At 45.0% G+C, this 25,761-nt stretch overlaps 2 protein-coding genes across 8 annotated transcripts; both read right to left on the bottom strand.

Moving 5' to 3' along the window:
• Positions 1–36: 36 nt before the first annotated feature.
• si:dkey-94l16.4 (transcription factor 20) lies at positions 37–7,305 on the bottom strand. 3 transcript variants are annotated; one of them, XM_037278731.1, is made up of 6 exons: positions 7,299–7,305; positions 1,265–2,896; positions 970–1,063; positions 862–911; positions 738–799; positions 37–229 (listed from the first exon to the last, which is right to left on the bottom strand). In XM_037278731.1, coding segments are annotated over exons 2-6 (1,800 nt in total). In that variant the 5' UTR covers positions 2,858–2,896; positions 7,299–7,305; the 3' UTR covers positions 37–228. The 3 variants fall into 3 exon arrangements, with proteins under 3 accessions (XP_037134626.1, XP_037134624.1, XP_037134625.1); XM_037278729.1 differs by lacking the exon at positions 7,299–7,305 and adding an exon at positions 4,607–4,767 and having other exon boundaries at positions 1,265–3,645; XM_037278730.1 differs by lacking the exon at positions 7,299–7,305 and adding an exon at positions 4,025–4,513 and having other exon boundaries at positions 1,265–3,645.
• On the bottom strand, positions 5,002–25,761 carry LOC119138507 (myosin phosphatase Rho interacting protein). Of its 5 annotated transcripts, XM_037278585.1 has the most exons (25): positions 24,764–25,761; positions 21,899–21,976; positions 21,596–21,661; positions 19,121–19,272; positions 18,969–19,053; positions 18,715–18,889; positions 18,073–18,508; positions 17,150–17,276; positions 16,631–16,717; positions 14,823–14,879; positions 14,663–14,731; positions 14,487–14,576; positions 14,274–14,383; positions 13,595–14,156; positions 13,328–13,465; positions 9,678–12,263; positions 8,161–8,308; positions 7,971–8,088; positions 7,675–7,834; positions 7,499–7,609; positions 7,340–7,426; positions 7,061–7,226; positions 6,802–6,887; positions 6,458–6,512; positions 5,002–5,906 (listed from the first exon to the last, which is right to left on the bottom strand). In XM_037278585.1, the coding sequence occupies exons 1-24, from the start codon at positions 24,884–24,886 to the stop codon at positions 6,480–6,482; spliced, it is 5,850 nt and encodes a 1,949-aa protein (XP_037134480.1). In that variant the 5' UTR covers positions 24,887–25,761; the 3' UTR covers positions 5,002–5,906; positions 6,458–6,479. The 5 variants fall into 5 exon arrangements, with proteins under 5 accessions (XP_037134480.1, XP_037134479.1, XP_037134478.1 ...); XM_037278584.1 differs by lacking the exon at positions 6,458–6,512 and having other exon boundaries at positions 16,631–16,710; positions 17,149–17,276; XM_037278583.1 differs by lacking the exon at positions 6,458–6,512.

The raw sequence follows: 25,761 nt of genomic DNA, 5'->3' as shown, positions 1-25,761 counted from the left end.
TTTGTCTAAAGGAGCAACATTGACATGCTTCATGAATAAATAGAACCAAATATAATCAACTATGTACAATTTTTGTTTAAATTACAGATATTGATTGTTGTTTTGGGGGGAAAAACCAAATCATTTTGACCAAGTGGTGAGTCCAAGCAAAAAGGAGGAGTTAAGGTTTATGGGTGCTAGATGTCCACTTCACATAGTCCAGAGGGCAATTTGCCAGGTGAATGGATATCTGCATCAAAGAGAAACAATGACAAAAAAAGAAGTTGCATCATCAAACCAAAATGATCATGTTTTATATAAAAGTCAGCAAAATCTCAATGATCGGACATCTATGAAAGGAACTTTTGCACGGGGAGCGACGGGATTTGGTCGCACCCTTTTTTGGCATTTGCTAATCAAGTTGTCTCATTTGGCATACTGTATCATTTCATTTGGATGTCGTTCATTTCACAATGACTACTTGCAAAATTGGTTTGGAACAAGCAGCAGCTGACAAAACAGGGCAAGACTTTTTGGGAACTTTAAAAGACGCCAAAAGGGAAATGGTACGGTACCACCGCAAAAACATCAGTAAAAAGCACTCAAGTCATTGCTGAAAGCTGAACAACTTTTTACACTTCAACAAAATACCTTTGATAACAAAAATGAGATTTTTGTGGAATATTTTAAATCCCACCCATGGCTGAATGTATCCAAATTTGAAGAGGTTATGGAGAGCACATGGGGAAATGTTTTACCAAGAGGGTCTCTTTCTCCTGGGATCGCTGTGCATCCCCACTGGGGCTTTGAGTGTCTTGTTCTAGGGGAGGATGGAATGAGCAATGTTCAATCAATTGCAGACAGGAAGCATTTGCCACTCACCTTGTGCTTTTTACACTTCATGGAAAAGTTTTCTTCGACGAGGACGCAGTCTGCGAGGACAAGAAGAGAAGGTGAGTCGGCCTAAAGCAAGCGCGGCTGTGACCTTACCTGCCTCCAGAGCACATCTGTAGTGGTATTTGTTCGGACAACCTTTGAAGAAACAGCCGAGCGTTGCACCTGGGCCAGAGCAGGCCGAGCACATCTGCAGGTACAAACAAAAATCTGGATCCATTCACTTTGGAAACGGGCTGTGTTCACATAGAATTACGGCAGAAAAGCAGACCTAACATTTGACACTGCCCAATTTCTAATTTCCTGCCTATGAAACAAAATCATGCATTCAACCCAAGTAAATCCAAAAGGATTCCAAGTGATGATTCTACACAGGAATTGTTTGCTTTACCGTCTGCCGGGCCACTTTGACAGTTTCCTCCAGGCCGTAGACTCTGCCCTTCACCAAGAAGACGCCGGCCGACCAGATGGCGCAGTCTTCGTGAAGCCAGTACTCACGGGGCTCCATGGGCAGCACAGGGGCGCTGTACCAGTCCTCCACATCTGCTGGCCACATTTGCGAACGAGCGCGTTTCGCCGCCGCCGGGCTGCCGGGGTCGTCGGCGGCGGCAGTCGGCGGGAGGCCCTTCTGCCACCACTGGTTGGCGGCCCGTTTCTTCCCCCTGCCCCCGACGCTACAGGACGAAGAATCGGAATCGCTGTAGTCATTCTTGCGGTCTTTAAGATCGGACCTAAGTGTTGACGTCTCGGGTCTGGATACCCGCTGTCCTTCAGGGTAGTAGGGACCATGGAGATCCCCCAAGTCCATGGCATTGGCAGAGAGAGCACACAGGCAACAGATGAGGGCGCCCCGCCGCTGACCCTGAGTGGACGCCCGACCCAGCTGGAGACAGGAAGTGTTGGGTAGCGTTCCAGAAAGAAAGCTGCTGTGGTGGTGGTGGTGGTGATCCTCCTGCTCTCTTGGGCCCTTTTTGGCCTGCGTTGCCACTTCTTCCGGGTAGTTGACGACGCTGCATTGTGACGTGGACGACTGCTGGCCATGCAGCCGGATGAAGGGGGAGAAATGCAGGTACCTGGAGTCCTTTTTTTCTTCTTTGTAGTGGACATATCTCAATTTGATTTCGGGCTCCCTGGGAGCGAAGATGGGAAAAAATGGTGCGGGTTGACGCTTCTTCCGTCGCTTCTTGGGAGTGCGCGCCACCTTTTTCTTTGCAGCTGAGGATTTGGGCGGATCTTTTGGTGAACACGGGCTTTTCTTTGGAGATTCTTTAGCTGCTGCTGGTGGTGGTGGGGAGCATCTTGCTTGCTTTTTTTCCAATGAGGGGGGATCAGAGTGCACGAGATCTGGCTCTTTTTTGGAGTTTTTCAACACAGGACTTGAACAGTTTGACCTCACCTGTGGCAAATGTCCAGGGTAAGGTACCTCCTCTGGCATGGCCTTTGTAAACTTACCGTTGGACTTTTTAGAATGAACAACACAATTGGAGGTAATAGTTTTGCATTGATGCCCTTTTCTAGGCGGGGTTACTACTTTGTGTTTTGCTTTCGCTTTGCTCCTGCTTTTCCCATTCGACAGGGTGCCATTCTTCTTTGGATTAATTGCATCCGAATCCCGAGTTTTGGAAGCATCGGCGTTAGTGTTAACGCGTCCCGATACTTTATAACTACTTGAATTGATATTGATAACTAGCGATTGTAAGCGAACCCCTCTGTTTGAACGCAAAGGCAGTTTCCTTTCCTGGGGCGCGCTGACATTGCCGTTCATGTGCGGGGTGGTGAGAGCGTCGGCTTTGTCCCCTGAAATTCCTGACGGACAAACATCGTCCGTCAGGTCAATCAAAGGCTTGGGCTCTGGCCTCCTTGGCTGCCTGTTTTCATCACTCGAATCCAAGCTGGCCCCTTCTGTGATGGAGCCATCCCATGCAGCCTCATCTGCTGGAAAAGAGTTGTCCCCGCTTGGTGAGGCGGAGGCCTGGGGCAGCATTAACACATCCTCCAAATGACACGGTGAGGTAGCAGAGGGCTCTTCAAGGGGGCTTTGACACTCCCTGGTCAGAAAGCGCAGCTCTGTTGCGGCCTCTTTGTTCTGGACCGGTTCCTCCTTTTTCGATACCTGTAGCAGCGTCTCGGAATTTCCGGTCCTTAGGACAGTCATGTCAGTTTCGAGTGACACCGCACCTAAACTTGACCAGCTGTCATCTCGGCCATTTTCCAAGCGGTCACTGGTTTCTGCACTCTCGGGAATGCCGTGTTCCTCTCTGCGAGTCGTGCTCGAACTTACAGTCCCATTCCGTTCACAAATCTCCTGAGGTAGACAAAGTCGATCAACCTCCGGAGCCTTAGTGACAAGGTCCACTGGTGTGTCACAGTGTTCCAAGTAATGCTGGTTCAGTGTAGAGGTGGTCTCGCGAAGACCTTTCTCAGCCTCACAAGAAGGGAGAAGGGAGAACTTGCAGATAGGCGGCAAACCAGTTCGAGCCTGAGATGCTGAGTTAATGGGAGAACTGCTCACATAGGATAGGGTCACTGTGGTGTGGGACAAGGCATTGTCCGGTTGAATTTGATCCGCTGATGGCTGAGAGGAATTAGAGGATGCGGTGGTCCGTGTTGAGGCTAATCCGGAATTTGGGTGCCAGTCAGCGCTGTGGACATGGCAGGGCTTGACATTCAGGCTGCCGTTCCTGGTCAGGTCAACCACGTTGGGAATGCTTGAGGTGGAAAGGTCCTGAGGTTGGAGATCATCAAAGCTCCATGGTGGTTGTTCCATAGCAACTGCAAAACACACAAAGGTGTGTCATCTTTTGCAATACAATTTCACCACCAACGTATTTGATTGAGATTCTTCGAAACAAGTCCAGTCGTTTTTTTTTCGATGAACTTTGCTATAACCTTCACTCAACACTACAGCTACTTATTAATAAGTCACCAAAAGACGATTTCAAAATGTTTCTCGTGAACAAAATTAACGAGTCGTTAAATTGACAGTTAACTGACGCGTGAGAGAATCGCTTCAGATTTGTTTTTTAAAGTGAAAAAACACGATATACGTTTGACATCGTCACTGAATGTTTATAGGGAACGACTCGAGTTGAAATGATACTTTGCTTAGAAGCGACTGACAGACAGACAGACAGACAGACAGACAACTTACCAACAACGTTGACAGGTCAGGTATTCCAACTCGAAAGCTACTGCTTAGCCGCCGCTAACGTTAGCTGGCTAGGCCCGGCTACTAATCGTCACTTTTAATTTGTTTGGAATAATAACAGAATATCACAAAGTACAAATCACCATTTTGCCAATAAGAGCGATTCACAGTGACCAATAATAATTTCGGCTAATCGTGGCTAGGACTGAGCTTGATCATTTTTCTCAAATGCCTACTTTTATTACGAAACCGTTTAACGTTAAGTCACTGTGCTGGGTAACTTCATTATGACGAGGAATGGCAAAATATTTGAAACGTTGGCCTCATACGACTTAAGTTATTGCTAAATACTTCGACCCAATTAAAAAGTGCCTATAAATGCGTATGAACTTCGGATATTTGACTTCTATGAGCTATACAAAGCCCACGACACGCGTTACTGGTGAGATTCCGTGTTATTGTTCATAGAGTTTAGCAACGTGTTTCAGAGCATTGCACGTATCTGGATGGCTGGGCAAGGCCCGCCCGCCCGAAACAAAGACGGAGGGAACGGAACGCTCAAGTGACAAAGCTGCTCAAACTTACCCCGATGGTCACGTTTTAAACGTCCAGCTGCAAAACACGTCCACCCCGCATCTCCCTCAAGACTCCATCTATTTTGACCAAATTAAAAAGAATTAGGACCTTTCCTGGAACGCTGATGACCGCAACGTCAAGTTGGCTCATACATCTTCAATATCCTGATGCGCCCTCCACAATAAAATAGACGTTTGTGCGAAAACCAGTAACTGAATCAGGATTTGAGCAGCCCCATACACACACAATTTGAAATGAGGTCAGGATTTTGTAAAACGGGGATGTCAAGTCAAATGAGCAATATCATACAAGTTTCCACCACCCTATAAGAAACAAAAATACAAGTGTTGAGCCTATTTCATTTGGTGCCTTTCTAAAAATGGTACAACTGCACAGCAGACACAAAGGGTGCAAAAATATTTATTGCTAATAAACCTGTAATCAGTTGGTGAATATGTGTATTTGGTCTATATTTACAAAATTAGAGTACAGAGGAAGGGGAATGTGAAAGAAAAATCCCAACCATTTAAATAAATACAGACTGTCACTTAACAAAACTACAAACACAACCAACTTCTAAACAGCTGGAGCAATGATTGCAGTGAGAGAGAGAGACTATATAAAATTTAATATATATAAATTAGTCAGAGAACCTCATCCGTGTGCATTCAGCTGCAGTCTTTCCGTGGGGGATCAATCCAAGGATGGCAGAGAACATCTATGACGTTACTTAGAAGCCATGCGATGGAGCAACATGATATTGCAAATCTGTACTTCTCTTCCCACTTCCATCTGTGCTGGAATGCCGACAGAGCGACCGGAACGGCACAACCGTTCGTTCCTACGTATTATGCATGTATTAGTGGCCGAAAATGCTGGGTCCTTTGGACGTGACATTCTTGGCTCGCAACAGTCTAAGAGTTAAAACAGTAGCTTACACAGTCATAGTTTTAGTGTACGCGTGCGTGCGTGGCAGATGCTCCATTAAAAACCATATTTACAGTAAAACAATGAAAGGGTGGGGGGCGGACAAATACAAAAAACGTCACAGTTAACTGAAGTGCACGGAATGCAAATTCTAAACATGAAATCCAAACTTCATACCATGTGTCCTTTAATAATACATGTTTGTTTTGTGACCAGTGTGTGTCGTGTTACCAAATACGCCATTACAGAGCTAAAATAGTTTAAGCATGCAGCAAGGTAGGGGGGGGGGGGGGGGGGGGGGGGGTCACATTCAGAACTCCTTAGTGTCCTTATTTTCAAATAGGTGGAGTCTTTGCTCAGGTGTCAGTCCTTCCTTTAGACTCTGTTGGGATTCAAAGGACAACAGATGTTACAATTTAAACAAGTCTTCAAAAAAACGTTGCCAGTTAAGACTATAAATTGGAGGACGCAAAATCTCTAAATTGGACCAAAATGCTATGCTTAGCAGGATTCAAATTCAAAGCACCCATCATCATTCCTTCACAGACTTGGTCCAGTGCACTTTATAGAAGAAGAACTACCTTGTCGTGAGGAAGCGGTTGAAGCCAGTACTCCAACTTACCAAAGCCACAAAGTTGTAACTCGTAAAACCTTGCTTGTTTTACTAGTTTGCTCCCAATGAGGGAAACAAAACCAGAAATGGACTAGACCAGTTAGTTTAGGGTTCACAGTGGCACTGCAAGCAAGTCATTCACAAAATGCACATCACGCAAAAGGTTTCTAATCACACATTCAGACTCCATCCCAGTGTCCTTCACCACCATGCATATGGACAGTGCTTATTTGTGCAGCGGAATGTGCAGGGGTGACTCCGATCTGTTTGGTGCTTTGAAGGCGGACGACGAGAGGATTTACGAAAAGCACACGTCGTACCTAAAGGACGTCCTCAGCAACACTAATTGTCCCAGGGCATGTCGCGATTCACAGACTGGGGACAAAAACAGACCGGTAAGTGTGCATTAGTCTGCTCTGGAGTCAACTGGGCACCACACATTTTTTTTTCATGGGGTCACACAAGAGCAGGCCGGGGGGGGGGCTGGCTGGCTATGCTGCAAGCGGCCACTCCGGCCAGTAGATGGCAGTAGAACACTGGCAGCTCACGCACTGTCAATTGTTTTTGGGCAATTTACTGTTGGACAACGAGGCACTTTTCTAAGAAATCCTAAATCAACAACTACGGGATGAGGAACTGACTTGACTATTACCAGGAAACCCACCTTTGACCTCATGGTGCGCTCGGAACGTTTGGCCGCGACAGCTGCCATCTTGAGAATGTCAGGATTGCTTTTGGATTTCATGATGTCTGCGAGGGAAAATGAGAATGAAAAAAGACTGCTTTTACCATTGTCATTGCCAATTACGCCTACTGTACAGCGTTGACTGAAACGATGAGCTCATGTTGTGAATTCATTTTTTGAAGGACCTCCACTTTTTCTGGCGCTAACCACTTAAATGTCACAACATGAAGACAGCTACCGTATCCTCCTCCTCGGTCCACTTCCTCCAGCGATGGTTCACCAAGCGCCTCGTGAGCCAGCTGCAGCTGGTCTCTGAGCCGGCCCAGATCCCGCTCGGCTTTGGCCTTGACGATGCTCAGCTCGGTGTAGATGTCTTTGTACTTATCTGTCGCATATTTTTTGTCCTGAAATGACAACGTTTGGCATTTCAAGCGACTGACAAAGATTTTTTTTTTCTTTTTTTAAGGGACACACACACACACGGCCTCCGAAAACAACGGTGCGAATAAAGACGTACTCTTTGTGCAGCCTGGAGTTCATCTTTCAAAGAGTTGATTTCCTGCTTTAAGTATTGGACCTCCGATTCCTTCACCCTTAGCATTACCTGGAAAACAAGCAGATGATCAAATCAAAAGCTTCTCGAATGACATTTGTATCCAACTCATCAGAAGCGTACTTCTAATTCGTAGAGCTCTTTCCCCTGAATTGCGTTTGCGTCTCCCGCTCCATCCTCACAAGTCATCGAACGCATCTTGGTGATCTCCGCAGCCAGACGATTGTTCAATTCCTGAAAGCACCGCACGCAACCAGCTTAGACGGGACGGGCACCTGAGAGTTGTGTTTTATCAGTACCTGGTTGTGAGCATTGAGCTCCTGATTCTCTCGCTGACATTGCCTGAGGGCTTGCCTCTCTGCCTCCAGCGCCTGGGCCAGGTGGGCGTTTTCGAGGCACTTCTGGGAATACTGCTCTGACAGCACCTCGATTTCTCGCTGAAAGGAGCACAGTTCCTCCCTGCGGTGCAACACAGTGAGAGAGAGAGAGAGAGAGAGAGCAAAGCCATTATACCACACAGCCAAACTTCCCATGAGCAGTGAAATCCTTAGTTAGGCTCTTGAATTTGGTGCCCCATATTGCAAAGCTCTCATACTCATGCTGTCTGCGGATCTCATCCATGTCAGCGTTCTCTACGTTGCTGTTGGCCTTCCGAGCCTTGTCCAGCTCTTTCTCCAGCTCGTTCCGGTGGGCATTTTTCATTGCTTCGATCGCTACCATCAACACAAGAGTCTCGTTTTACCACAGAGTTCAGTAAGCACAGCTTTGTCATTTTCACGTCTCACCGGAAATGGTGGCGGCGGTTTCCTCCGCCAACAGTCTTTCTTTTTCCTCCTGCAGGTTCTCGAGCTCTCTTTGGTGTTTCTTGTGAAGTTCATCGATCACCTTCTGATGAGATTCTTCCATTGCAGCAAAGCCCCTCTCACAAGTTGCCTGGGACAGACAGGTCAATACAGGGAGAGGAAGTGAGTGAGTGAGTGAGTGGATGGCTCAGATCCAAAAGGACCAACAGGCTAGGCTCTCTGGCCCTTAGGAGCCGAGCAGGAAAACAAGGACCGAAACGGATGGCCCGTTTATTAGCCGGCAAAGAACTCGCAAGCTACTGCGTGTTAGCCAGGAGCAAGTTGAGCCTGTGTTAAGAGGAATGGCAGGATACACAATGAAGAAATGCATAGACATGAAAGACAAAGTACTATATGCTGTCATTTGTCATCAACAAGCATCTCATTTTGCTTACGAGCCAGCATGATTTATTTATTTCTCTCTTTCTTTTTTTGGGCCCAAACCGCATTGACAAACTGACAAGCGCTGCACAGCAAGCAGTCTGTCACGGTGGTGCAAGTTTCGACAAGCCCGAGCAAACACACGTCGTGCTTCCGTTGCTCTATTCACTGACGCTAATCTGCGAGCTCAATCCATGGCTGCACATCAGACCACGTCCATTCTCCGTGCCTCAATCCACGCAGGGGAAACGGCGCTCCAGTCTGTTTTTACAATAAAATCTCCTGAGAGCTAAGCTCCAGGAACCTACTGTGAGAAGCTGAAAATCCTCCCCGATAGCAAACGTAAACTTCCTGCTCTGACATCAGACCAAGCATAGGCTTTATTTAGAAGCATGCCAGACGCTCTATGGTGGAAGTAAATACGTTCTCGGTCATGACGTGGGCATGAACTCACTTAAGCGCTTAAGTTAGAAGTCAACCCAAACAAAAAGGATGAACAGAAAATGTACCGAGTAAGCAACAACACATGTTCTGTCCCATTAACATAAAAACATGTTGTTTGACAATAGTACAAGACAAAAACTCGAGTTCTGGTGTTGAGGGCCCTTTATAGCTGCTAGTAACTTCAGTTATCACGACTATTTAAAAACAAATTTTGAACTATTCAATTAAAAGTAAAAATGACGTCATCAAATTAAGACAAAAAACAAACCCAAAACATTTATTTGACCCAAATGCCTCAAGTATCTTATCAGTTGCCATACAAAATTGGTTCAAAAATTTGGAATTGGACCAAAAAAAGTTCTGAAATGATTGATCTCATCAATCAACTAATCTACCAACAAAATGGGAAAACCATCCGTTTCATTCCAAGTTGAAGAATCAGTTTATGGGTTAAAAAAATGGCACCAATGACAGAAGAAGCTCAATGGATGTTATAGTTCATGCAACACAGAAGGAAACCGGTTAGAAGAAGGAGCAAGTGTAGGATGCACAGGGGGGGGGGGGGATCTGGGAATGCCACAAAGGAACACAAGGCATCACAGATGGCGAACGGTAAGGACAAGGAACGCTTCCACCTTTAGATTTTCCAGGTCTTTCTCGTATTTCAGCCGTAGAGTGGTTATCTCGCCCTGTTCTTGGCGACGTCTCATCTCTTGGGTCATAACTGAAACTTGCGTCAGCAGCTCCTGGATGCACGCTTTGAGATGGGCTGTCCGGTCATGTGACTGACCCTCCTCAGCTGTAGATGCCTTGTTTGGGTTTGAAGGAGCAATCATGCTCCTTAGCTCCTCTATCTCTTGGTTAAAGCTCGCGATGAGGTTCATCCGTTCCAACTCGTGCTTCTCCTTGAGGTCCTCCATGGAGTTGGTCAGTGAATCAATCTCTCTGGCATTCTCCTCGGAGCGGAAGCAAAGAGTTTCACTGGCTTCAGCTAATTCTTTCTTCAGTCTGTCAGCTTCCTGCTTGTAGCTGTCTTTGACCTCCCACAGCTCCTTTTCATGTCTGGCTATCATGTCATGTGGTGTCATGTCACAGGTTTGCTCGGCGGGCTCCTCTTTTATGCGGATCGAAGTTTCTGGCTCCGATGTGTTTCTTACAGATGCGTCGTCACACAACTGATGATGAAGATCTGCCAGTTGGGTCTGCAGGCCTTCAACAACCTTTCTCAATTCCGGGCAGTTTGGACACTCGTGAAGTTCAATTTTGGTGGGCTTTTCCATCATCTCTTTTTCATGCTGCACCCGCAGCCTAATAATCACATATGACATACAAGCATCTTGAAGTGCATCAAGCAGATACTCAGAAGACCGCTTCGGTTTTGGACCAAACGTAAGGCTAGCTAGCGCGCAAGACACAAAGTCGTCATCTTGGGCCGACTGAACCCTCAATGCAATCTTTGTCAAGCGGATGGCCTTTGCCTTCAATGTGTCGGTTAATTCTCGAAGAATAAAGCTGTTGGTTTCATCATCGAGCCAGTTATACATAAAAAAAAAGTCGGACTCGGCCATTCTGCCCCGTTCAGCTTCCGCTTCTGTATCAATCTGACTTGTCAAAAGCTTTAAGGACTTCCGAGCAATCTCTTGCGCCAAAGCCGTTTGACAGTCAAGGCCAGTTTCTTCTTGTTTGATTTCAGTGGTACTCAGAATCTGGCTCAGGAATTCTGCCTCTAAAATCAAGCCCATGTCTTTCTGACTGACACAAAAAAGGTCTTCTTTTTTCTGAGAACTAAGGTGTCGCTTGACACATAAAGTGCTTTTTAAGTCATTCATCATTTTCTCGACATCCACTTTGATGGTTGAGAACATGTCTAAAACCTGATTAGCTGCCTCTGACCTCTTCTCCAGCTCATCTGCTACTTGCTTTAAACTACCTCCATGAACATGCTTTGCTCCTTCCTGAACACAGGCAACATCTAAAGACGTTTCACCTCCACTTCTCCTCATTTCTACCTTCTCTCGTAGCATGGCTATTTGATTTTCGGCCTCTCTAAGCTTCTCTCGATGGACCTCCTCTGATTTCTGCTGCAATGCGATTAATTCACGGTTCCTGGACTCGAGTTCAATACAGTGTTGTTGTGTGCTATGGAGGGCTTCCTCAGTGTCAAATAACTTTGCCTGTGAGGCTTCAAGTAGGTCTTTAAGCTGCTCCTGCTCCAGGTGTGGTGCCTCATCCACATAATCTGGCTGGAATCCCAGACCTTTCAACGTGGCTTCTCTCAACTGCAGTTTTTTCTCCGTGTCCCTTAGGGTGTTGCCAAGCTGCTCTACGGTAAGCAGAGCTTCACGGAGCCTCCGTGACTTCTCATCCAGCTCCCTCTCAAAATACTCTCTGTCGATGGCATTAGCCTGGCTTTGGGCCAGGTCAGCCTTGAGTCTTTTCATCTCTTCCATAACGAGATGCTGTTGGACGCACTGACGGCTGATAAGCTCGGCTTTCAGTCTGTCTATTTCTCGGTCTGCCTCGGTCAGTTGGTTCATGATTTCTTGGCATCTCTGTTTCAATGCACAGTTTTCACTTGTTAAAATGTCTATCTTCTGCTCAAGAATTCCAATGGTCTGCTCTTTGCTCTCTGAATGCTTATCGATTCTTGAGAGGGGACCAAAAGGGCTTTGCTTCTGAACCTTCCCCACCAAACCCTCCATGTTTAAAAGACGGGACTCGTATTCCCGAACGCTTTCTCCGGCTCGGGCCAAACTCTTTCTCATCATCTCGTTCTCTATCTCCTGTTGACATTTCCAGGTCTCCAACACCTTCAGGAATGGTTGTTTCTCTGATGTTTCTCGATTACACGTGTGGCATCTTAACAGCTTTGTCAGTTCCTGTACAGTCAGATATTTGCCAGCTGTCAAGTCATTGACTTCTTGAACTGCTTCTGTACTGTCCAGGAGTAAAAGGCTAAGTGTTTGCTGGACAGGTTCAGGCGTAGTGCCTTCCAGGGCGGGTATCTTTGGGGGCTCAGAAAAATAAGGTTCCTTAAGAGGGTGGTGAGAAAGTGAAAGGCCAAGCTGTGCCTGCATATTGCGCTTTTTCAACTCTTGCTGCTTCAGGAGTTCTTTGGTCTCCTGGTACTTCTTTGTTAAACTTTGTGCTTGAGGACTAACCAGTTCTGGCCTCTTCATCTGGGGCGTCACATCAGCCTCCAGACCCAAATGGTGTTCCAGCTTGGAAAAGGGGACCAAAGAGTTGGTTAACACACAGCAGGGGACACACAAAGATTTGTTCATAATTACATATGTTCTCTCATTTCGTTCTTATCATTACAATAATATCAAAAATGTGTACAATTCAAAGCACAGAACAATTGTTGGTTATAATTGTGCTAACTGCAATTTCAGAGGAAAGATTTGATGGCAGGTGTTAGTTCCAATAGCATGCTTCTGAAATAGTTCAAGGTTACTTCATGTGGTAAGTATTGCAATATTAGTTTTCTTGAGTTAAATGGATTACTTAAAGGATGAAAGGCATACCAAGACTTTTCGACACAGTATTCCGGTCCAAGCTCCTTAGACACCAAAGCAGTGCTTTGTGGATTGACATCAGCCAAGGTAAACCTACTGTGTTTCCCTACAACTTCCTCAAGTACATTCCACCACAGTGGCAGAAAACTGGAATTCAACCACGACCATAGAAAAATATCGAATAAACGGACTAAAGGAGCCTTGCTCTGGCAACACTCCTCCTTTCGTACACACACAAGAATAGCAATCCCATATGCTGGCAATATTTGCAAATGAATTGATGTCGTTAATAGACAATGACAGCTTTATATTCATGCACATAATCAGAAACAGCCAAGATGTTATTCATACGCAATTACATCAGTTAATCAAATAGATTGGCAACGCCTTTAGAACCCCAGCGCAATCAAATCCTAGAGTCACAATGTATGGACTGTCAGAAACTTGGAGAACTCTAAGGTGGTCATTTCCCATTTACGAACCGATGAGCGCATGAGTTCAAATTATTTGGTAGCCTACAGTGTGAAACAGAGAAGAGATTAACAAGTAGAAGCCAATGTAATCATTAGATATCAATGTTCTTAACATGCAATCAACTCATGCAAAGGCACACATTGGTCGCCCCTTTGGTTTATTCTTTTTCATTTTTTACATATTAACACATGCAAAGGATGTTATAAAATAGAGAATAAACCACTGTATAAAATCTGAACATCCAACAATACAATGGTGACTAAAAGTGGAATGCACTGGTAAAATCAACTCACCGGAGATATGTAACCTGCTCGTACGTCCTGCTCTCTGTCAAGAGCTGTTCTCAGCTGAAATTCAAGCTCCTGCTTGTGCTTGTTGGAGTCAAGCAGCTGCTGGTGACAGCCTTCCAATTGTGCTTTAAGTTCTTCCATCTGGAGAAGCACAAAGGAAAACATTTGAGTCGCATTTTAAACGATGCATTTCCTTCACTATTTCTAGGGGACGTAAAAATGGGTTGCGCGTTGGCCCCCAAAAAACAAGATGATAAGAGGCGAACGTACCCCTTGCTTGTAATTCTCCAGCAGGTGTTCGAGCTCCACAGTCTCTCTGACGGGACCTGTTGAAGGCAGAGCTACTCTTCGCTCTTCCCGGATGGGCGTCTTCTCCACCTGTCTCCAATGTTCCTCAATCACCTCCTCTACTTTCTGATGTCTCTCTAGAAATTGATGACCTGATGAATCCGGCAATTTGTCCGCACTTTGAATGTCCGTTCTCCCGCTTTCTTTGAGCGACGAGGGCTCCGTGGACGAGCTGGTGGCAGCCTCGTACCTCTTTCGCCTTTCCTCCCTTCGCCGACTACGCTCCAGCTCTCCTAGATCTGCCCGAAGGCTCTCGGCCTCCTGCGCCCGTTGCTGTGCAAGTGCTTGGGCGATAGGCCTGAACTCAGCCCAATCAAAAGTCTTGGATCGGCCCTCTCGCCTACGCTCACGTGCTCGGCTTTTTACGACGGCTGGAGTGGATTCTCTTTCTACAGATGAGGTTTCGGATGAGGGAGAGTCCTGGGTCACGTCTGGCCTCACTAGCCCCTCCAGAGGAGAAAAAGAACCGTGATCATCCGTCGAGCTGGAGAACAGTGAAAAGATTTAAGACCGATGAGACCAGAATGTCATTTAGAATAAAACTCCCCATTCAAATGATTTCTCAAAAATGGAGAAACGGCACTGATGGGATTTCACTCACCTTGCTACATCAGGAGCATTAGATGGTCTGACATTCTTCAGAACTGCCTGGATCCAATTTCTTCGTATACCGGCTGTCATGGCCGACAGTGTGTAAACTCCTTCCTGAGTCTAAACATTTAAAAACACATAAGGCATGACGTACGTACATCATTAAAAATGCCATTCTGCGCATGAATAAAGATGAAATTGTAATTTAGACAACACATCTTACTTGTATTTGGAAACCATAATTCCGTTGAGCCTGGTATTCAGTGACATTGTAGCATGTCGACAGATCAATCTCACCATCCAGGTCAGAAGCCTGAAGCATCAATGTATATATAAAAAAAAAAAAAAACGGAACCATAAATTCAATAAGCATGATCAAAAAACTGAAGAAACAGTCACCTCTTCTGCGATGGAATCCTTATAATATCGCAGGCTGTGATCTGTCAGAACAAACCAGGATTTCTTCCACTACAGCAGATACAAGAAAAAGATGGTGGTTGAGCCTTGATGCGGAAAATGCCTGTTCAAAAAGGTGCATGAAAATATGCGCGTCAACTACCTGTCCTTGCTCATCCAGCTTCACCATCCATCCTTTCTTGAAGTTCAGTAGATCCGGCTAGAATTGAAGAGAAGAAGAAAAAAAAAATTACACAACTGCGATGTCAATTTATATAGACATGAACACATTTTTATTTAACAAATACTTAGAGCTACAAGTACATTATTAGCTGATCAATGTACTCACGGACAACCCAATTTTAAATGTGCACTTCCTATTCAAACTATGGAAATAAAAAAAAAAAAACAGCACAAGTAAGCCACATGCTTCGTCAAATCACACTTAAGTAGGGGGAGAAGTTGACGTGACCAACGGTTTGGACAATTTCAAGAATAAGGCTGGACCACTGGTCAGGTACAACTTCCACCTCATCAGATTTTGCTCGGTGAGAATCCAGCTGGGGATGCAGAATCCAATGCTCGATCAACTTTTATTAAACCGCTGTGGTTGTACGCGGTGGGAAAGATGTGACTGGTGACCACAGAAAGCAGATGCGGTGAACACGCTCAAAACACAACACAGACACACATCCAAATTGAAAAAGGAGAAGGGTGACAAATCTGCTCAACAGAAGACTATAACGCACCTTTGTTTGGTTTTTAAGTTAACCCGTGTTTCATTTGGAACTCATTTTAAAATGTCAATTTCATGCTTGAAGTAAGCAAGAAAAGAACACAATTATCAGTGAGCAAAGTATGTGCTGCCTTTAACGCTGTGTTCCGCTGAGCATAAAATAAGTGATACCTGTCTCACAAACACACACACACAGAATGACACAATGCAGGCAAAATCTGCAACAGAAGAATTAGAATGAGCATGTAACCTGAAGAGGAGAGGTGGAGGCTTGGCAATACCATCACACCAGAGCAACACTAGTCTTGAGGAGAAATGCAATAAACTATAAAGATAGAAATAATAAAACCATCAGGTCATCCCAAGAAAAAATGCTTATGAGTTACTGTGTTGTGTAGCAAAGCTTTCATTTCCACCAAAAGTCACGGAAGCAAAATGGGCTGAAAAACCCAAAAAGCTTGGATCTATTCTGAACAGCCCAATGCCAGTAAATCATTTGAACCTTGGATCCTTTCCAGCAGAACAGAAGCAGCCTTGTCTAGAGACACAAGCACACTGGGTTCCACAATTAATTGGCCCATTTCACTTGTAGGTAATCACTTTATGACTTTCCATCAAAGCTTCCTATTTACTCCACTGGCCTATCCAAACACTCTCTCTTCTCTGTTTTTCTCTTTCTCTCTCTATTTTGAATATGGCTAGCATGTCCTTAGCGCTTTCGATTTGCCTTTTCTGCTGAAGGCATAACCATTTACGTACGTGTAGAGATTGATTTCATGTGTGCAATCAGAGCCTATTAACAGTACCAGCTTGTTTTGGCACAACTTGTGAACTTAACAATGTGTGCTTTAAATAGAAGAAAAAACAAATACTGCACTTCAACAGGAATATGGCAACAATGTGCCAACACGCCCATTTGGGCAGCACACCAATGCTAGAAGCTGGTGACATTGAGGTGGCAGTGCAGACATCGGCATAATAATAATAATAAGAATTCATTGTAAAGTGTGAGAGGCTACCTTCTCAGCACAGCATATCTCATACCGAGCGGAGTTTCCTAAATACCTCAAGAAAAGTTCAGCACAAATCACAATGGCACAGGACAATTCAATGGGGGGGGGAACATGATTTGATCACATGATATATATATATTCATCATCATTTATGTAAAGATGTGTAAAAATGCATTTTAGAAAGCCTAGTTTAAAAAAACAACAGGAAGCGATAACACTCACTGTCATGACTGAATCGGTAGTCCGTCGGTCAAGGGACTTGGCTCTCCTCAGTGGCGGCAGCGCCGAGGCGAAATCCAGACTTTGACCCTGAGGACCACACATACAGACGTGACCAAACGACATTCATAGGATCGATACATTGTTCTCAAATGCATTTGCTTGAGCTGTAACTTGAAGTCTAATCTACGTATGTGCAAGCGGTCCCAGCATCTTTGTCACAATTAGGTGCATGAAGGGAAACCATCTGGCAGAACAAGCGAAATCTATTCAACAGTATCAAAAACAGTCATAGCATGGGGGGGACATGGTGGGAAAAGGAAGCACAATCCCCAGGGGAATCCCACCACAGAATGGAAACTGGAAATGAATACAGCACAGGCGGCTGATCTTTGAACCACAAACAAAAAAGACAGGACAGTATGAAGAAAAGATGGCGGGCGGGGGGAGGCAAGTCAAGGAAAAACATACAAAGAAAAAATCATGACTTCTCCTCGCTCAAACATGCATCAAGTAAAATACCTCTCTGTGGAAACGTCTGTGCTCACTGCGGCCTTGTCTGGCTCCACTCCTGCCCGACTCGTCCACCTCCATTTTCTCTGGATTCTCAAGCTCCAGGGCCTCCAGCTTCTCAATAACACCACATCGACTGTCAATCAACATTTACATGTCAAAGAGGAAAAATAGCAACAAATGCTTGACATCATTGATGGAATATTAACTATTTTGGGTGATTTTCCTAATTTTGTGCACACAAGTTGGAAAACGATACGGTTTTGGTCAATTAAGCTTGGTTGACAGCCACCCCACAAATGCTGGGTTGGACAAGAATTAAATTGTTGCTATGACGCCAGGGCCCATTCCGTGCAAATTGTAAATTATACATTGAAACTATGGCGATAGCTAAAATGTAGTCTTAAAATACGGGCATAGCGATGCAAGCAATCTTCACGTCTCCTATTAGCTAAAACGAGATTCCGAGAAGATGAAGGCATCTAACCACGAGTTCATAACAATTGGGAGGAAGTGGCAAAACAAGGGCTTGTTTTGCTCATTTGTTTTAGGATATGAATGCCTCTGTTAGAAAGGAAATGAGAAATGCGAATTTGGGGCTGACCTCGCCAAGCGAGGGCAACGATTAAATTGAGCAGGAAGCTGACTCTGGGAGGAAAATGATGACTTCCCCAACCCCCCGCTCAGTTTGTTTAAAAAGCTGCTGTCTGTGGGTGTGAGACTTTCAACCTCTCCACGAGCAGATGACCCAATGGAAAGTACACTTTGTAGATTTATATTCCACGCTTACAGTAAATGACCACGTAAGTGCTCGCTCAGTGTCGAAGAATGACGACGACGGGGGACATTGAGCTTGTTGTCCAGAGTGATGCAAAATGTTCATGTTGGTTAAATGGTTCAAAGTATAAAGACAGCGACTTTCAGACACGGACCTCCTCTCTGGGCTGAGAACAGCCTCCCTTTCGTGCCTTTCAGGGCTCCGAAAGCGGCTCCTCTTCTCCGCCTTTCTGGCTTCGGCTTCCAGCCTTCGGGATCGAGGCGCGTCGTGGTGGCTGTACGAGTGGTTCCCTCTCTGGGTGGCTGGGTGACTCTCGGTGCTGGTCACGGTGCTGCCGCTGGCGTCCGAGTCCAGGGAGCTTACCGAACCGCTGATGTGAGAGCCGTTGGACAGCAGCGAGCTGCCAGACGGGAAAGGGTCACTGGGAGCGGGGGAAAGACAGCGGGGTACACCGCCCAGGCTGGAACAGGAGCCGCTAGGGGAAAGGAGGCCACCGGGTGGCTGCGGCACAGAACCGCGCTGGCCCTGATCCACTTCGTCGCCATTCACCGAGCCTGCATCGGAGCCCTGTCTGCCAGACGTACATTCGCCTGCAAAACAGTCACATCCAAATCTTGTCAGCGGTAAAACACTCGTACATTGGAACTCGTTTGATCACTACTGAAGATGACAAAATGTTGTGTGTTGATAATGACCTTTCTTCCATATTTACAAAACAGAGTGTTCTGTTTGCAAAAAAACACTCCGGGGTTGGTACAAGAGAAAACATGGACATTTGAAAAGATGTTATGTTTGCCTGTTGGATGACGCGGTGGAGAGCCTAAGGGCAGCTCAGCAGGGGCCCATACTGTCGCCCCTTCAGCCTCTCTTTGGTTGAGCTCTTCCTGCCAAATGATGGAACTGGAGTCTGGCACTTTCTCAGCCTCTGGGATACCGGAGCCGGTCACCGCTACCTTGGCTGGCCCTGGCTCCTGTGTCCAAGCGAGACGTGTTTATTATGAAAAGCTTCGATCAGTCGTTGGTATGCCGGGAAAGCATGAGAAGGCCTACCTGGGAGGTTGCAGGCTCCACCTTACGTTTCTTCTTCTGGTTCTGCTTATTGGTGCGGGGATACACAACCAGTTGTTCAGACCACCTGAACGGAGGTTGACAAGTGCCATTTTAAACGTCATCCCCTCAACAAAGGTACAATGACAACATACCCATTAATGATGTCTTTATTCTCTCCTCGGATGAAGTACTCCTGCTCTGGTGTGATGATGCACAAGGAGTTCTTCTGGCCCGTCTTCGGTTCCGCGTCGATGACATCCACGCAGAGGTTCATGTTCACCGTGCCCTGGGGGAGTGTGCTTGGCTAAAGGGAACGAGCAAACGGTCGCCAAAAAGAATGACAACTACGTTAACATAGCGTTCGTTGCCCCCGCCAAATAAAAAAAAAAACATGAACAAATATGGAAGTTGAAACAAAAAATAGGCGAGGAAGGGCTGACGTCCCAACAAGATAAACGGAAACACAAACGTCTTTCGTCGAGCAGTTGTCGCTCGTGGTAAATCACATTTGTGGCTCTTATCAACAGTGTACCGTGGCAAGCGCGCAATTCATTTCAACTGCGGCACACATAGGGAGGGAAGAGAAAAAAAAAAAAAAAAAAGAGATGGGATGCCAAAATAAAGCTGCTTTGTGAGTGTGATCATCAGCCCAGTTCAGTCTGAAGTCTCGAATGCTTGCCAACAAAGATACAGAAAGCCAACCGGAGAATTGTTTTGACACATCTATGTTCTGTGGAACACCATAATACCAATAACTGTAATATGTCTTAAGATAAACAACCTTTCTGGAAGTCTGCACTAAATCCGACGGCTCTGTTATCAGGCTTTGTTGGCTTACGGCTGCTCCAGATGTAAAACAGGTGTTGGGTCGCTTTTCAGCTCCTTTTAAGGCCACTGAACACAGATCAAGCTTTATTAAGATCTGCCTGAACCCCCCTGGGGGCTGCCAAATAAGGCAATTACGCGCCGCCTCTTCGCCCCTATGAAAGAATTTCCTCCACTTGAAAGGAAGAGTCAAGCCTGAACATAAGTAGCGGTAGCTGTCAAGTCCACGGAAGCCTTCAGCGTGCTTGGTAAAACGAAATCGACACGGACAGTGAGGTCAATATTGGATCTGCATAGTGTGCTCTGGCTGGCTGGCTGGCTGGCTGACCTTTTGGGGTTAGTTCCCACCCCTTTCACAAACTTGCAAGTGGCTGTAATGTGACTTATTGCTTATCACTAGATACGTACCACACGTCACAGAAAATTAAATCCACAATAAACATTTTTTAATGGGAATAATTAACCATATGGTCTAAACCTAAATGGACAGTAAATAAATAAATTCTTCTGAGATCATTACATATTTAAAAAAAAAAAAAAACTTAATATTTGAGTATGCACGTTACAGCTTATTTGCAAGTTTACGTAGTGCGCTGGCTGAATGCCTGTCATTGGGCGAAAACAAACTCAGCACAGCGCAAGATGATCAAAATAGTCGAATAGAATGTTTTTTTTAAATATTTTTATGGCTAAGGACAGAAACAGATATGGGAGGAAAAGGTCACCTTCTCCCATGGCACGTTCTCATACTTATTTGCGTTCAAGGGTGGTCTGACTCAGCTTTTCTTTTCAGACTAAAATGTCAATTGAATTGGATGTGTTCTAAAATGCACATTTGTGTTACATGCTGAGCTGCTTGCTGCGGCAGGCCATGTGTGGAATGTCTGGGTCTGAGGCATATCCAAGGTTTTCTTCTGTGGTTTTTGAAGGGGCTAGAACTCCCTTCTTCTTGCTCACGCCGGTTACCAAATAAGGGCAATGGGAGAGGAATGCCGCTTTCAACAGGAGAGCATCTTTCCTTCCTTCCTTCCTTCCTTCCATCCATCCACTTTTTAAAGAGGTCATTGCTTCACTTCACATCCTGCTATCTACTGGGTGAAAAACAACAGGTGATGATGTCATCAACTCCCCGGACCTTTCGTCCGCAAGACGATACAGATGTTTCAAAGGCTGGCTATGTGAAGAAAACACCCTTTATAAGTGGAAGTCAAATCCTACATGACAATAAGAAATAAATGGGAGGCCAGAGTCATTGCGCAAACACGGATGAACCCGATGACAAAGGGACCATTAAACATGGCCTTATATGCATGCGCTCTGTGGATTTGGAGAGTTCCTATCTTACAGGTCCAGAACACTAAGCGGCCCATTCTCCTGACCCACTTTTCCTGCCTTTTGGAAGAGATGAAAAGACCGGAGGACAATGAGGCTGCTCGTTTTGGAATCGTTGTTACAATGAGAGGAAAACACAATTGCACAGCAGGCTGGGTGTCACTGGAAACACAGTGGAAACATAAATGGGACTTAATAATATGTGATGTGGTCCTTTGCCCTAGTCTGACTATTAACAAGCTGGGCCTTCATTTTAAACACGTAACACTTGACAAGGGTTTAGGATTAGAATGAGAAAGTCCAGATATTTACAATTCAGATATTTGACCTGAACTGTGAACTCCCATTGTTTACACTAAAGCCTAGGCAGCCAGTATGCGGCGGCGGCGAGTAACCCATTTCAACATGACTCTTTCCCAATCTACCATAACAAACCTGTGAAGCACGTTTATCCGTGTTTTAGTACTCACTGATTCGTCCAGGGCAAAGCGCAGACAACCATGCTCGTACAAAACAAAAAATCTTCGTTGCCATTTCTGTTGGGCGAGGGGGAAAAAAAAGAGAATATTAAAGAAATGTTGACATACATGTGTTCATGGTTAATAATATACAAATTGGACAACAAATGTTTCATGAGAGTGATCATCTGACTTGGAGTTAATTATAATGGGGGGGGGATTTTTGTGATTTTAATGTATTTTGGGTGATTTACCCTGTTGTTAATGAAGATTTGCTATCTTGTATGATCTAATAGAGTGCACACACGCACTTACCCGTGAGCGTTGCATAGGATTGTCAAAGTCGGTTCCCTCAGGAGCCAAGCACAACCATCCGCCATAAATGGGCTTAGCCTGTAAAAGAGAGAGGGAGGGAGGGAGGGAGAAAAAGAGCCATTTAGGTAATAATTAAAACTTAAGCTAAGGGGGGGTTGGGACAGTGTGAATATAAGCAGTCTTTTTTGGGCTCCAGATGTTGCATCTGCCCTTGCATTGCATTTCAAAGCCACACAAACCAACCAGCAAGGCCTTTTAGTGCAATCAACTCTCTTTGATGAAATGTTTAGGAGCCACTTTTTCTTCTTCTTTTCTTTCCAGTTTCACCATGGTAAACGAGAGCCAGCCTGATGGCGTACTCAAAATAAACTCAATCTATTTTGCCATATGCTCATGATTCTACTTCTGGACTTATTTGACCGCAAACTCACTTCATCCGATAGTTCAAAAGATGTGAGAATTCCGGTAGGCCGAGCTCAATAAGCCTTAATAACCTGCTTAGTTGAAGGACCTATGCTGCACCTATTCAAGTTCTGATAGTAGGTATTATGGATTGCAAAATGTGCCTTATACAAGCGTCGCCCCCACACCCCTCCCATCCGTTAGACAACTCTGAGCTGGGACTACATATTAACCAAGCCATAGCTTGCTCATTTGATGACACACTACAGACCTGGGACATCCCAAAAATTCTCTTCAGTGATTACGTGTCCAACAGTCAGCGTAACACCCAAGGCAATTTACCATTAAGAAAAAAACAAAAATAAAAAGCTCTGCAGACGATCTGTGTTCGTCAGCCCACAAAAGACAACAGTATCGGGTTATATCGGTCTAAATCTCCGATAGAACAATTTTACCACTTTTTTTTTATAAAGACTAACTTTTTTTGTTATTGCAGAAGAGGTATACAAGTTTTTCATTTCCCATATGGTACATGACAGGTATGATAATGGCAAAGCAGGCACCTTTTCCTACACACTCACATGTCTAAGCTTGTTTATAGGCAATAGACCAAGGTAGTGTGTGAGTATTGTGGAATTACAGATATGACATGAAACAATAGCAGAAATATTGACAAAAATGTCATCTTGTAAAAAGAGAAAACTCTGCTATACCGCGATTCATCGCTACTGTACTTTTCTTTTTTTATCCTTTTTTTTTTCCAGTAGAGACAAGTCTGAATTGAATGTGCCTTTGGTGTAGTAACCCTTGATTACATAACATGCTGGAGAGCACTAAGCTCTCCTGGATGTAGTCGTTAAAGCATAATTCAGAGTACGTCAGGTAACCAAGGTCCACTAATCGGCAGTTTACATGGAGCGAGCGAGGGAGGGAGAAAAGATGCACTGTTGTGCCGTGTAGCATTGGCTTGAACATTTAGATGAGCATTTTCATTCTATCTACAGGCCTGCTATCTATCCAGAGTTGCAAAGCAGCCTGTAAGACCTCTGCTCGCTTTTCCCAAAGCCACACTTCCTTTCTCTCCGTGTGACTCCAACTCCCACTCATTCAATCCCCCCCCCCATCCAGGCCATTGCCCACCTCTCCCCCACATACTACATGTCCACTTTCGCCAGCGGGAATTCTCTCTCCATCACTGTCCAGCCTCCCTCCCATCTCCTCAGCGTGATTGATCCCGACCAAACATGGGCTGCCAAGTTAGGGGGGGAAAAAAAGTGAAATGGGAGACACAAAGGTGGGGTTTGTGGCGGTATTATAATTCATTTTAAAATACTCAGACTGTAATGAAAGCACTTCTCCAGAGTCCACCCCCAACTGTCAACCTTTCTTCTCGCATTCTGGCAGATTGTTTATATTGGACACGTTTTGTGCTCATCTTTTGACATGGCTTTTCCATATGTGCTATCGGTTTCAAAGGAGATTTCTTTCGTCAAAGTAAGCCCATGACACGGTTTCACCTTGACATCTATACGGCAGTAGTCTTTCGAAAACATGACAAATAAAAGCTTCACCAAGACCGGGCCGTCTGTGAGATTGTGCATCATGATGTGGGCACTTTTTTCCAACTACGCATGAACATGATCCAGAGCAGTCCCCGAGATTGACAAAAATGGATTCGTATGCTTGATTCTTATTCCAAAATGTTAATTGTAATACAGTGTTGAACTCGCCAGGGAACACGGAATATTATTGTCAAGAAAGCCTTTGTCTTGAGTTGAGCTTTAACCTTCCTTTCCAATCAGTTTAAATGGTCTTACAAGCATGATCTCAGACGGACGGCACAAGCTTTGCGACAAGTCAAGACATTTAAAAAGAGATTGGAACAAGTGATTATCACGTTTCCTCTTGTACATTCGGACGAGGAGAGAAGAGGATGCTGACGTTGCTTTTTGGCACTTGAACCTTCTTCAAGGGCCCATCCTGTATGGCCTCCTCATCTGGGATCAATTACAGGACACACCAGAGACTAAACTAACGATCAGAGAGTGAAAGAGCAACTCAAAACACGCCTTGACTGCCCAACTCAAATCTTTGCTCATCAGTCAACCAACCAAGTCTTTCTTCATCTCACAATTGATCATCTTCTGCATGTGGCTACAATGAAAACAAGCATTGTCACATAGATTAAGATGAAAAAGAAATGAAATCACTCAGACGATTTGACAAATCCGCCCTTGCACCATAGATGACGACAGTGGACTCAGCTTGATGTCTGTTTCTGTAATCGAGACTATTAGACATGACCTCATTGTTAATAAACTGGCTCGTGGACATAAGCAATGCATTTAAGAGGCTCAACAAGAGTTGTAATATGTAAACACCAATTGTCCGCAAATATTATTCACAATAACAACAATTATTGAAAAGGTGGAGATGCTACAATTTCCGAAAAGAATTCCTTACCTGTGTCAGATCCTGATCCGTCAAAAGATGCAACTCCCGAGGTTTGAAGCAGTTCTGACATTTGCTTTTGTTGAAAAAGTTCGCCTGGAATTTCCTGCAGGAATTTTCTTTGGCGGTAGACATCGTCTTTCACCTTGTTGACGTCCTGCCCGATGTTCTCTGGGTGCCTTTTAAGCAGCAGTGCAATTGTAATCCTGCGGCTGTTTACTTGTCTTTCTCTTCTACTCCAACTTTGAAAACGACCGGCCGCTTCCATACATTTTCCAAAAACAATGACCAAAACCGGCTTCTATTTATTCGAAGGGTTGTTTTTATACAATTCTCCGCCTGGTTGCCTTTATCCAATTCCTTTCCCCCCAGAAATAATTAGCTGCCATCAAGCCACCCTGCTCATCACTCAATCGGTGATGAATGCGCTTTTCAGTCCACCACAAAGCGAGCGAGCGAGCGAGAGGCTAATATCCTGTTAGCTCGCCAGTGGCTCTCCAAATCAATAACGCGGTGGCCACAAAAACAAACTTAGCACACTTGTATGGCCATCAAACTTTGACGCGATTATGTCCAACGGGCGACATCTAACTTCCATGTGAAGAAGTGAATTAAAAAAAAAAAAAAAGAAGAAAAAAAAAAAGAAAACGGGGGTGCGGTCAGACAGCAGGTTCTGATCCCAGTCGCAGGCGTTGGTCCATGCGAAGTTCACCCAGGCTATTAGCCAGCATGCTAGCTCGCAGATACGCTAATGCTAAAGAAATCCTGTCCCGGTCGGTGTCTTCACTAAGCCTGGAAAAAGAAATGTTCACAAACACCAAATGACTCCAGGTGCCTCTTCTCCCCAAGATAAAACGTCTGCATGCAAAAAGAGCACAACGAAGTCAAACATTGGCCGGAAAAGAAATGTTTAACGAATGCTTCCACAACTAGCTTGGCTAGCTAGCTGCAGTAGGTTTATTTTCTTCTTTCCCAAACGGAGCGAGGGGGTTGATGAGGAGCGATTTGGC

This window comes from Syngnathus acus, chromosome 19, assembly GCF_901709675.1.
Source record: "Syngnathus acus chromosome 19, fSynAcu1.2, whole genome shotgun sequence".
Taxonomy (NCBI): Eukaryota; Metazoa; Chordata; class Actinopteri; order Syngnathiformes; family Syngnathidae; genus Syngnathus; species Syngnathus acus.
Note: the sequence above shows the minus strand (reverse complement) of the source record. Positions and strands in the feature narration are given on the sequence as shown.

Excerpts from the sequence above, each read along its gene's own strand:
- si:dkey-94l16.4 (XM_037278729.1), bottom strand. The coding sequence starts at position 3,640 with ATGGAACAACCACCATGGAGCTTTGATGATCTCCAACCTCAGGACCTT. Across the intron at positions 1,064-1,264 it reads TCAAAGTGGCCCGGCAGACG|ATGTGCTCGGCCTGCTCTGG; the intron begins GTAAAGCAAACA and ends TTGTACCTGCAG. Across the intron at positions 912-969 it reads CAGATGTGCTCTGGAGGCAG|ACTGCGTCCTCGTCGAAGAA; the intron begins GTAAGGTCACAG and ends TTGTCCTCGCAG.
- LOC119138507 (XM_037278583.1), bottom strand. The coding sequence starts at position 24,886 with ATGTCTACCGCCAAAGAAAATTCCTGCAGGAAATTCCAGGCGAACTTT. Across the intron at positions 21,977-24,763 it reads CGGATCAGGATCTGACACAG|GCTAAGCCCATTTATGGCGG; the intron begins GTAAGGAATTCT and ends TCTCTTTTACAG. Across the intron at positions 19,273-21,595 it reads GCTTTGCCCTGGACGAATCA|CCAAGCACACTCCCCCAGGG; the intron begins GTGAGTACTAAA and ends CGTTCCCTTTAG.